General features: G+C 46.2%; 1 protein-coding gene across 3 annotated transcripts in view; it reads right to left on the bottom strand.

Annotated features, from left to right (window-relative positions):
• The window catches only part of IQCA1 (IQ motif containing with AAA domain 1), a 187,133-nt gene that overhangs the window by 44,900 nt on the left and 129,227 nt on the right, over positions 1–13,006 (bottom strand). For all 3 annotated transcript variants that reach the window (XM_005902521.2, XM_070368542.1, XM_070368543.1), the window contains exons 12-13: positions 11,111–11,169; positions 7,109–7,191 (exon numbers count right to left, since the gene is read on the bottom strand). In XM_005902521.2, the coding sequence (XP_005902583.2) occupies positions 7,109–7,191; positions 11,111–11,169 (142 nt within the window). The remainder of the gene's footprint in view (positions 1–7,108; positions 7,192–11,110; positions 11,170–13,006) is intronic.

Consider the following 13,006-nt stretch of genomic DNA (forward strand, 5'->3'; position numbering starts at 1 on the left):
GTCTCAGTGGGGCTTCCTGGCGACTCATTATAAAGAATCCGCCTCCCAACGCAGGTGACGTGGGTTCAATCCCTGGTGGATTCTTAGGCTGAGTCCTAATCCAGTCAGGGTATCCTTTATAGAAAGGGGATGTCTGGAGACAGACACACACACATACAGGGAGGAGGTCACGTGAGGATGAAGGCAGAGATGGGAGACAGCAGAAGCCAAGGAGTGCCAGTGACTGACGGCAAACCACCAGGGCAGGATAATAGATGCAAGGATGAGGTCAGCGAGGGCCACGTGAGCCCAGGGACACTCGGCCTCCAGGGGGCAGGGGCCCAGGGAGCCGGAAGAGCGCACAGCTTCCAAAAAGAACCAGCACCGCTGACACCTTGGCCTTGGACTTCTGGCCTCCAGAGCTGGGAGAGTAATTTCCTGTTGTTTAAGCTGCCCCCCTGCCCTCTGTGGTACCTGTTACAGCAGCCTCGGCAAATGAACACAGAAAGAGGAAATAAATGCAGAGAATAGGAACATACAAGCACACAAGAAATAATGAGAAAGGGGGACTTCCTCGGTGGTCCAGGGGCTGAGACCCTGCATTCCCAATGCGGGGGGCCTGGGTTCGAACCCTGGTCAGGGAACTAGATCCCACATACCGCAACCAAGACCTGGAACAGCCAAATAGATAAATAAATACTGAACAAAAAGATGAGAAATTAAAAATATTAAGAAATCAAGGTGGAATCAGTTTCTAACATTTCCTTTCTACTCCGTGCTAAGTCACTTCAGTCGTGTCCGACTCTTTGCGACCCCATGGACTGCAGCACGCCAGGCCTCCCTGTCATTCACCATCTCCCAGAGTTTGCTCAAACTCATGTCTATTGAGTCAGTGATGCCATCCAACCAGCTCATCCTCTGTCACCCCCTTCTCCTCCTGCCCTCAATCTTTCCCAGCATCAGGGTCTTTTCCAGTGAGTCGACTCTTTGCATCAGGTGGCAAAAGATTGGAGCTTCAGCTTCAGTATCAGTCCTTCCAGTGGTTGACTTCCTTGAGGATTGACTGGCTGGATCCCCTTGAAGTCCAAGGGAGTCTCAAGAGTCTTCTCTGAGAAGGAAATGGCAACCCACTCCAGTATTCTTGCTCGGACAACCCCATGGACAGTATGAAAAGGATAATTTAGGGGAATATCTGCTGTGTCTGTCCCCTTTGTATTTTCCCCTTGAGTGGCCACCTTGGGGCCTCCTGTTTCTGTGACATGGACAGGGAGAGAGGGACACAGAGGCACCAGGAAGTCACCAAGCCCTCTTGTTGGCAAACCCTGAGCCCGCGGAAGGCTGGGTGAGACCCCAGCGACACATAGAGACAGCCAGCTCTGTGCCAGCATGGCCTTGGGTACCACATCTCCTCACTCATTAAGCTCTCACAGCAACTGAGTGAGGCGCTTGCTGTTGTTATCCTCATAATCATGGAGACTGAGGCACAGAAAGGACCAGCATCCCAGAGAGCAGCAGCTTCAGAGGGCGGGAGGGGGAGACGTCCCCAGCCTTAGCGAGGAGCTGGTCAGTGTGTCTGTCAGTGGGCATCAGCCCTGTGTCCTGGAGGACGAGGAGAGGGGAGAGAGCCCTGGATGACAGAGGGTCCTGGGCAGGCAGGAGTGGCCCCTGTGGGAGCCGTGGGGTCTTGGAGGGCACCAGAATATCTCCCCAACCTTTGGATGCCCCCTGGGAATTGGGGGCCTTGATAGCTGGAGTAGGGATGGGGCTCATAGTTCAGTTCAGTTCAGTTCAGTTCAGTCGCTCAGTCGTGTCCTCTTTGCGACCCCATGGATTGCAGCACACCAGGCCTCCCTGTCCATCACCAACTCCCGGAGTTTACTCAAACTCATGTCCATTGAGTCGGTGATGCCATCCAACCATCTCATCCTCTGTCATCCCCTTCTCCTGCCCTCAATCTTTCCCAGCATCAGGGTCTTTTCCAAGGAGTCAGCTTTTCATATCAGGTGGCCAAAGTATTGGAGTTTCAGCTTCAGCATCAGTCCTTCCAATGAATATTCAGGAGTGATCTCCTTTAGGATGGACTGGCTGGATCTCCTCACAGTTCAAGGGACTCTCAAGAGTCCTCTCCAACACCACAGTTCAAAAGCATCAATTCTTCGGTGCTCAGCTTTCTTCACGGTTCAACTCTCACATCCATACATGACTACTGGAAAAACCATCATAGCCTCGACTAGATGGACCTTTGTTGGCAAAATAATGTCTCTGTTTTTTAATATACTGTCTAGGTTGGTCATGACTTTTCTTCCAAGGAGCAAGCATCTTTTAATCTCATGGCTGTAGTCACCATCTGCCGTGATTTTGGAGCCCAAGAAAATAAAGTCTGTCACTGTAAGAAGGACTGAATTTGAATAACCTTGGCAGCCTAGCAGCTGTGATGCTAAATGACAGTGATATAAAGGGTAAGGAAACACGCTCTCTCTGGCATACCTGAGCTTACGGTGGGAGCTGGCTTTCAGGCACAGGGCCAGTGCTCAGAGCTGGGCAGATGTGGAGGGGCACAGCAAGGAACCAGGCGGTGGCAGGGGGGAGGGTTGGGAGCTGAGCCTTGGGGGGCCAGACATGACGAAGTTGAATGTCCTCTCTTCTGAGTCTCTTTCAGTCCTAGCTGCTATGACTCTAGTGGGTTCTGGGATTTGCGTGGTGTTGAGAAGAGAGTGGAATTACACATGCTGCTGCTGCTGCTGCTGCTGCTAAGTCGCTTCAGTCATGTCTGACTCTGTGCGATCCCATAGACAGCAGCCCACCAGGCTCCCCCGTCCCTGGGATTCTCCAGGCAAGAACACTGGAGTGGGTTACATGTTAACCCCCCCAAACAACTCCAGCCTGGATGGGGAACTGGCGAGGCACAGACCACTTGCCCTGCTTGCCCAGGTTTGAGCCAGAAAAGGAGAGGGGTAATGCCCAGAGGTTTTTCTCCTTCCCTACGTCTGGCACTTTTATTAGAATACGTCTTGGTGTTGGCCCATTGGAGGTGATGGTTCCACATACAAAGTATCATCACCCATTATGCGGTTTGCACTTCTGTTTAGGGAAATTTTTCATGAATAAAACTTCTCAGTGTGTGCTCTCTTCCTTTGCTTTGGTTTTCCTCTTCAGGGATGTGGATTTTCTTTGCCTACCTTTAGTATTTGTTGCTTTCTTTGTAAATCTTTTAATCTCACTTTTCATTTCTAGTTTTATTTTAAAAATTTCTGCCTTTCACATTTCATTTCTCTTAAAGCTTGGTTTGTTGACTTTATTCATTCTTGTATTCACTGTAATTTAGTTTTCTCCTAAAACGATTTTTCCCCTTAAAATACTCCATTTTTTTCCGACTCATTTCTGCATTTTTCTAATTCCATTTTGTGTACTCTTACATATCTTCTATAAATCCCTTCTGTAATTTCCTCAATGTTTATTTGCTTGGTTTGCAAGAGTAGATTCCAGGTGTGTCTGTTCTATGAGTATCTCTGTGATGTTACTCTGCTCCTTATTCTTCCTTTTTTTAGTAGAAGCTTTGCATGGGCTTTGACCTTGAACTTTTCATTGCTTAAATATATGAGCTAATATTCCTGTATGCTGAGGAGATAGTTGGGGTCAGGGTAGCTTTTTAAATCCCAGAGAGCCCTTGCCTTCTGTGGTTTTCGTGTCTGTTATTAGTATGGTGGCTTGCTTCTTGTGATGTCCTGGCTCTGCTCCCCTCCCCCAGTTTATTCTGGATCTTTCCTCTTCTTCATCTCTACTGTTCCTGTTCAGTGGTTCCAGTTCAGTTCTACTCCCAAGAGCTTCCTTGCAGTATAAGGCCCTGTCTTCGAAGGGTCAACTTCGAGAGCATCTAGTGGTTGGACTGTCGCAGCTGCTCAGACTTTCTGAGGCTGTCCGTTGTCAGGCCTTTGCTGATGCAGTGGGCAAACTCCTCCCGGTTCCACCTGCAGTTACTACCGTGGTCGCGCTCTGCTCTCCAGGGAGTGCTTGCTGGCTACTCTGGGGTTCTTCTCGTTTTTTGTCCCCAATGGCTTGTACTTTGGGCTTTGAGGGGAAACTTCATTCATTTTGTTTTGGTGCAAATGCTGTCCATGGGCTTCTGCCATCTAGTTGCTTTGTCTAGTTTTTATGTGGGGATCTGGGAGGATCCACTGCTACCTTTCCAAGATAAGAACCTTAACGGGGAGAAATGAGAAAAACATAGAAAAGGCAAGAGGGAGCCAAGCCTGGAGGCAGCTTGACTGTTTTGCTGGACTGGGTCATGTTCATTTGAGGTCATGCTTCAGAGGCCGATTTCTACTTGCTTTGACCTCAGGTAACTTTAAGATGCTACCCGGAAACTGACAAAACAGATCACTAAGAAAGTCCAAGATGGGTAGGAAACCAGTAAGAAGGTGAGAAATATGTCCATTAATTCTTTAAGCACTGAAGAACTGATGCTTTCGGATTGTGGATCTGGAGAAGACTCCTGAGAGGCCCTTAGTCTGCAAGGAGATCAAACCAGTCAATACTAAAGGAAATCAATCCTGAATATTCATTGGAACGATTTATGCTGGAGCCGAAACTCCAATACTTTGGCCACCTGATGTGAAGAGCTGACTCTTTGGAAAAGACCCTGATGCTGGGAAAGATTGAGGGCAGGAGGAGAAGGGGGCAGCAGAGGATGAGATGGCTGGATGGTATTACTGACTCAGTCAACATGAGTTTGAGCAAACTCTGGGAAATAGTGGAGGCCAGGGAGGCCAGGAGTGCTGCAGTCCATGGGGTCGCAGAGTCAGACACGGCTTAGCAGCTGAACAACAACAATTCTTTAAGACGCTACCATCTGCCAGGCTCTGTACTAATACCAGGGATTCAGTGAAGCAATAAAAGACATGATGTGAAGGGAGAAAGCAGACAGAACTGAGATCTCAACCGTAAGTAAGGAGATAGACTTCTGCTAACAGTGGTATTTTTTCATATAAACAGAATTAACAGAACATAATCAACGCAATCCAGGAAAAAACCCTACAGTATTTGAAGAAGAAACAAGAAATAAATAGAAACCCAATACATATTTCAATACACAGCCTGGTAAAATCTTATAACATTAGGAAAAATGAAGGTTCTTCCAAGTGCCCAAGAAGGAAATGTGTCTCTATTTCAAAGGGATTACAGTATCATTTTTGATCCAAGGGAAATGTTAGCCTTTTTGCTCTCGCAGGCTGAAACTGGGTCATTGTAAACACTGGAATGAATCACATGGATATGGGTTACAATGCAATTGGAAAAAGAAAAGAGTCCATGTGTCCACACTGATACCACAACAATTTTAAAAGGAAGGTGGGAGGGAAATTTTTCCAGAAAAATGGTACCTAATAAATAAAGAAGAGGAGACAGAACTAGAACATACCCACTTTACGACCACCAGAGCAACCATCAATGCAGGCAAAGATCATCAGTAGATGCTAAAACCTTTAATATGCTTGGGAGCAGAATCTCCAGAGCCCCCAGGATCCCCCGTAGATTATCATTGATAATAAAGGGGAAAATGATGCTTTACAATGGAGGGATCTGGGAAGCTTCATCAGGGATGAAACTTCACATCACCAGTGATGGGACAAAGCTTCATCATATGCCTTCAGCATGAAAGGCTGAGGAGGACACAATATTGCCAATTTTTTTTTTTTTTTTTTTTTTTCCTGTAAAAAGCATTCAACATGAATCAAGTCAGGAGGAAACCATCAAACCAAACCAGCTGAAAGACAGTCTGTAAAACAGCTCAGACACTTTAAAACTGTCAGCGTTGGGAAGGACTGAAAAAGCCTGTAAACTTCTGCAGACAAAAGGAATGACGGGCTTCCTGGTGGCTCTGAAGAGTCTGCTTGCCAATGTGGGAGACGTGGGTTCGACCCAAGTCAGGAAGATCCCCTGGAGAAGCAAAGGGCAACCCTCTTCAGTATTCTTGCCTGGAAAATCCCATGAACAGAGGAACCTGGCGGGCTGCAGTCCATAGGGCTGCAAAGAGTCAGACATGACGGAGAGCAACTTATCATGCACACATGCAAAGGAATGAAAAGGGCTAAAATGATATACGACCATCACCTCCATGATCATGGTCGGTATTCTGGATTGAGAAAGACAGTTACAAAGGACTAATTAGGACTATTGGGAAAAACTGATTATTAACTAGATATTGGGTAACTGTATGATATAAAATTTTTTGAGTGTGATTATCTTTTTGTGTTTCTGTGGGAGGATGTTCTCACTGATCGTAGACTCACAAAAGTGAACATGAGGTTTATATTAGGGTGGAAGGAGATGGGAAGGATTTTAAGCTTTAAATACGTTTTCAGAAAACAAAAACAAAAACAAAAACAAAAACAAAACAAAACAAAACAAAATACGTTTTCAGGTCCTTGGGCCCGTTTTTTTAAACATTAAGAGAGAGACATCAGCTGAAGACGGTGATAGTAAATGTCCCCTCCTCATTCCTCCCAGCTGCGGCTTCCCAGGTGGCTCAGTGGTAAAGAATTTGCCTGCCAGTTCAGGAGATGCAAGAGATGTGGGTTCGATCCCTGGGTTGGGAAGATCCCCTGGAGTAGGAAATGGCAACCCACTCCAGTATTCTTGCCTGGAAAATTCCACGGGCAGAGGAGGCTGGTGGGTTACAGTCCATGGGGTTGCAAAGAGTCAGACACGACTGAGTGGCTGAGCGCGTTCCTCCCTATTACTCCCATGGTGGCCCCTAGATAGAATTCTGAAAGGAATTCCTCCTAAAAGGACTCTGTGTTGGAAATACCAGGTGCTGCCTCTAGGGCATTTTGATAATCATGAGAGCATGAACAATTCTTCATTTCCTCAATTCAGCTTCAGCCAGAAAGAATGCCCTAGGGAGCCCGGCTAGTAGGTTTGGAAATCTGCTTCTCCTACATTAAGGGAGACAGTCAACCCTACTAGATCCCAGCGCAGGAAGAGCTCAAACCAATTCAATCCAACTAAGCCACCAGGGGCCAGATTTGGGATAAAACACAGATGAAACGTACTCCCCTCCGTTGGGTCCTTAAACCCCAAGGGGTGACATACGTATGTGACACACACACGCATCTTTGTTGGTGTACTTTACCAATGTAATCTGAGAGGCTGACTTTCAGTGCCTGGATCAGTAAGCCTTCTTCCACGAGTTCCTTATACAGAGACTCAATGGTCCTGGGGAAAAAGAAGACCATCAATTCCGTGAGCAAACACATCAAATCTGCAGTGTTTATGTTAATCCTCACAAATGTAGCAAACTTTAACCAGGTCTAATTCAAAGTACATTCATATGTACACAAATAAATTGATGTTTGAACCCTTTTCACAATTTGGGGATGAATTAGGCTTTTTAAAAACAATACTTTCACTCATCCATGGGTATATCTGATATTTTCTATTAATAAGAATTATATCTTTGGGCATCTGAGACCAGCTATAACTCTTGAAGTCTGCCCTTTCTTCAGCCTTCATAATGATACAAATATGAGTCAGAAATTACCCAATAATAGTAATGTAATGGGCCCATAATTATATATTCAGTTAGCATCTGCAAGCTGTAGTAGATCATTAATCCTTCATGAAATTGATGTTTCCTTTTAACTCCATAGCATAATAGTTTAAAAGAAATATCTATAAGGAACAAAGGCTTATAACAGAAATCATTTTAATGTGAAAGACAAAATGTCAAAAGCTGTGAGTGTAGTAATACTTTAGGAACATGTTAAGCTCTTCTCTGCTGTTTACAGATGACAACATCACTTCTCTAAGCGGGGTGGGGGGGGGCGGTGTGTGGGCAGGTAGCCAGCACATGGGCAATTTATACTAATTGGGGAAAAAAATGAAGATAGTATTCCACTTAATGAATGAAACTCCCAATGAAATTAAGTGGGGCTTGGGTTGCTGGAATTCTGATAAATCACATTCAAATACTGTACAGACAGCATATTCAAAAGCAGAGACATTACTTTGCCAACAAAGGTTCGTCTAGTCAAGGCTATGGTTTTTCCTATGGTCATGTATGGATGTGAGAGTTGGACTGTGAAGAAAGCTGAGCACCAAAGAATTGATGCTTTTGAACTGTGGTGTTGGAGAAGACTCTTGAGAGTCCCTTGGACTGCAAGGAGATCCAACCAGTCCATTCTGAAGGAGATCAGCCCTGGGATTTCTTTGGAAGGAATGATGCTAAAGCTGAAACTCCCAATACTTTGGCCACCTCACGTGAAGAGTTGACTCACTGGAAAAGACTCTGATGCTGGGAGGGATTGGGGGCAGGAGGAGAAGGGGACGACAGAGGATGAGATGGCTGGATGGCATCACCGACTCGATGGACATGAGTTTGAGTGAACTCTGGGAGTTGGTGATGGACAGGGAGGCCTGGCATGCTGTGATTCATGGGGTCGCAAAGAGTTGGACACGACTGAGCGACTGAACTGAACTGATAGTCCTCTGAGATGTCTCATCTTTTCCCATTTCATTTCTAGGAGCCTTATTATTTGGTTCAGCCTAGTCTTTCATTAGAATGAAGAACAGTAGATATGTCTAAAATGTTCTTTGTTCTATGATTCAAGTTAGTGTGATTAAAAAAAGACTCAATTCAAAATGGATAACCAGCAAGGACCTACTGCAGAGCACAAGGAACTCAATGCTATGTGCCAGCCTGGATGGGAGAGCAGTTTGGGGAGAATGGACATACTGTATATGTGTGGCTAAGGCCCTTCATTCTTCATCCGAAACTACTACAACATTGGTACTCCAATATAAAATTAAATGTTTAAAATTTTAAAAAAATACTCAAGTACATCCCTGAGATTCAAGCCAAATACTACTGGGATAGATGTTAATTCAATGACTCCAGCCTTTGGCTGACTGAAATTTTATTCTATCAAATATATTTAAAATAGTGTGCTCTCCACTAAGAAGTAAGCAAGTTTTCATTGTACATGGAATTTGGGATGATGTATCTCACCTATATCAAGGAAGTACAAGTTGCAGTGTTTGAACTCGAATATTTGTTTAATACAAACATATGTCTAAAATATTACCATAAAATTGAAGAAGATTCACTAAAATAATTAAAACCTAATATCTTAAGAAGCCTGGAACACAAACCTATATTTGGATCTTTCCAGTGAAATCAACTCTTGCTATGGAATAAAAAAAGTCTAAAACTATGTATCTTATCAACTGTGGTAAAAGTGCTGATTTAAGGTTTATGCTAAGTCAGTGAGAGAAACAGAAGTTGTCTTACAGTGTCTTGGTGGAGAACTAGCCCACTAACTGAATCCTACTTAATGAGTAACATTCATTAAGTCTTAAAGTCATTAAGCTTTCAAAAATAAAATAAAAAGTCTTCCAGGAATGAGATGACTAGGTATTTCTGTACTTTTGGGCATAAAAGTGAACAAAATACTTTTAAAGACCATAAAATGGTCTTCATTTCACTAGAGAATTGCTTGTGGCCCATTTATGACAGTTCAACTGTAAAGAAACATATGCCAAGAGCACATTCATCGTCTAACAGACATGGTCCACGAGCTGCACGCGTGTGCCCTGTGTGGTTAAGGCAGAGCTGTACTCAGTCGTGCGGTTCTTTAAACATAAGTGGATAATGTTAACTTAGTAGTTGGCTTGTACTGGCAGATTCAAGGTGAGCTCTGGGTGGTTATCCAATAAGACACTTAGCAGGATCTTCTCAGAAAGACCGATGGAAGGACACGAGAGAAAAGTGGCATGGAAGAGTCACTAAAGACAGAGGGGGCTCCGCGTGTAGGCAGGGGCTGGACCCTCCTCCAGGTCAGGGACCATGATGTCCCTGTGTCCCCAGGAGGCATCAGTATCAGTCACCAGTAGGCGGTGCCTCCCCAGGAACTGGGGGGCCTGTGTCTCAGAATGCTGACTGCGCAGCGGTCAGCCACCACTCCTGACCTTGAACCTTTCCCCAAACAATGGAAACTCAGCAGCTCCTCTTTCCAGGGACATCCTAAGGAAGCCGTCTCTCCCCAGAGCCAAGGCCACACCCAGGCTGGGCGACACTGCAGAGGCTTCCTGCTGGGGGCCCAGGGCGTGCGTGAGCTCTGGGGTGCTCTGGTTCCCACTTTCCACATGGATGATCCCAGGCTGGCTTCCTCTCTCATGGGTCCTCTCTCAAGTAGAGTTTGGGACTGTATCACTGCACCCAGAGAGGAACAAGCATGCGTGCATGCTAAGTTGCTTCATCTGCAACCCCATGGACTGTAACCTACCAGGCTCATGTGTCCACTGGGTTCTCCAGGCAAGCCTACTGGAGTGGGCTGCCATTTCCTCCTCCAGGGAATCTTCCCAACCTAGGGATCAAACCTGCATCTCCTGTGTCTCCTGCATTGGCAGGCAGGTTCTTTACCACGAGCGCCACCTGCGAAGTCCAAAGAGGAACCAGGGACACACCTAACAGGGAGCAACACCTGTCACCTGTTAACAAACCCACGGGAAGAAAGGTGTACGCATTCAAAATGATTGCAGCCATTCCCTTGGAGGGGATTTTAATTAAACTCCTTGAAAATGTTTGAAAACCTGGGCCCTGACTATTCCTAATGCTAAACAACTGGAGGCCATTTCAGCTTAAAGTGAGCTTTTACAATTACCCATTAATATCAAAGTTTAGTCAACGAAGCTGAAGGAGATGGAACCATCCCTTTGTGACGAGTCCTCATCCTTGGCTTCGAGGAGCATTTATAAAGGGCCCCAGGGGCCAGACCAAGGGACGGGCAGGGAATAAGGACTGTGTCTGCCCTCAAGTCTCAGAATTCCCTCAGAAGCTATAGCAGGATGCTATTTCTTAATAAACTTCTTCAGAACCCCAAGAATTTTAAAGCTTAAAATGTCACACGGCCTCAGAAGTGACGGGGCCAAGTCTGCACGTCCCCAGTTGAGGATGCCGGCCTGAGTGCAGGACTGCAGGGTGGTCCCGGGCCTTCGCCCACCAGCTCTGCCAGGCTGAAGGGTATGGAGGGTGCAGAGCCGGGCGGGGTGGTGCCTCTCCCTGGCCAGGCCGAGAGGACCCAGCCACGTCCCGGGCTCTCCTCTGGGTTGCCCGCCCCCAGGGTGCACCCCTCACCTGTCCACAGTCAGGTCTTTATCCTTCTTCCCCCTTCTGCCTTTCTTCTTTTTATTTTTCTGGAAGAAAATGGAAGGAGAAGAAAAAAAACCCCAACCATTTAGTAAAACAAAGGAAAATGAGCTGAGGAGGCTGGTTTGGGGGGTGGGGAATGGTAAACTCAATCGTGGCACCTGGATCTGGAGCAGCGAGACTTCACGCACACAGGGATCGGCAGGGGAGGCAGCCACCCTGACACCTGCACGGACCCTGAGCTCCCAACAGGCCCCAGTGTCCTGGGTCTTCTTCTGGGTCCTGGGATGCTGACGACGAAGGATGAGAGTGCCCTGTGCTCCATCAGTTGTGCTTGTCCTCGGTTCTGATCACCTCTCGGTTAGCATCCGGCCCCAAATCTGGAGCCGGAAATGCCAGGCGACCTCTGGTATCCCAAGGGCTCTGCACTCAGCTCCTTGTGGTAGCTGCCGGGTGGTGCTGGGACGTGGTCCCTTGGAGCAGAGCTGATCGCTGAACTCTTCTGTCTCAAATACCTCCCCAATGCCCACAGGATGAAGTTCAAGTTCCCCAGCCTGACCGCTATCTTTCTTTGCCGCATCTCACACTCCTTCGGTGACTCGTGTTCCCTGTTACACAGGATTCCCTTTGGGTCCTTCTTTTTATTAAAAATTAATTAATTTATTTTAATTGGAGGCTAATTGCTTTACAGTGTTGTGGTGGTTTTTGCCATGCATCGAGATGGCACGTGCAGTCCACGGGGTCGCAAAGAGTCGGACACGACTGAGCGACTGAACCGACCGACCAACATGAATCAGCCACGGGTGTCCATGTGCCCCCATCCTAGACCCCCTCCCACCTCCCTCCCCATCCCCTCCCTCTGGGTTGTCCCAGTGCACGGGCTTTGAGCGCCCTGTTGGATGCATTGAACTTGGACTGGTGATTTATTTCACATACGGGTCCTTCTTTTTTCTCCTCGTGCTATACAGTAGGTTCTCATTAGTTATGTATTTTATACACAGTAGGGTATATATGCACTCTGTCCTCTCCCACTCTTCCATGTCCATTTCCTATTCATCCATTCTTTATTATTTCTATTACATCATAATTTATGTAATCACATCTGGTTGATAAACTTTTCACATTTAATTTTTGCATAGGACCATATCACCACCACCCAGTTTAAAATTCAGAGCACATTTTTGTCATTCCTGAACTCTCTTCTCACGTGGTTTTCCAGTCTGTACGTAACCATTCCTCTGACTTCTCTGTGGACTCACATCACCTGTTCTTGGACATGGAGTCTTACCACATAGACTCTTTAGTGTCTGGCTTCCTCCAGTCAGTATTACGACTACAGCATGCATGTATGTGGCTGTAGGTAGCTATACTTGATGTTTTTCAGTATTTTAATAATTGAAATTTTTATTTTGAGGTGATGTTAGATTCACATGCAGTTCCAAGAACTGATACAGAGAGATGTAACCTTTAGAGTGTTTCTCCCAATGGTAACATCTTGCAGCACTTTCTCTCAAGGTCACAAGCAAGATATTGATCTGAAGCGGACACAGTTAAGAATGTTTCCTATCACCATAAGGATCCTTCAAGCTGCTCCCTCGGCTGCCCCAGCTTTACTAGATACCTCTAATCCCTCCTCTGTTTCTACAATTTTTGTCCTTTCAGGAATGTTCTATCAGCAGAACCCTAGAGTATGTTACTTTCTTGCTTTTCACTCATCATCAGATCAGACCAGATCAGTCGCTCAGTCGTGTCTGACTCTTTGCAACCCCATGAATCGCAGCACACCAGGCCTCCCTGTCCATCACCAACTCCCAGAGTTCACTGAGACCCACGTCCATCGAGTCAGTGATGCCATCCAGCCATCTCATCCTCTGTCATCCCCTT

This window comes from Bos mutus, chromosome 3 (assembly GCF_027580195.1).
Source record: "Bos mutus isolate GX-2022 chromosome 3, NWIPB_WYAK_1.1, whole genome shotgun sequence".
Classification (NCBI taxonomy): domain Eukaryota; kingdom Metazoa; phylum Chordata; class Mammalia; order Artiodactyla; family Bovidae; genus Bos; species Bos mutus.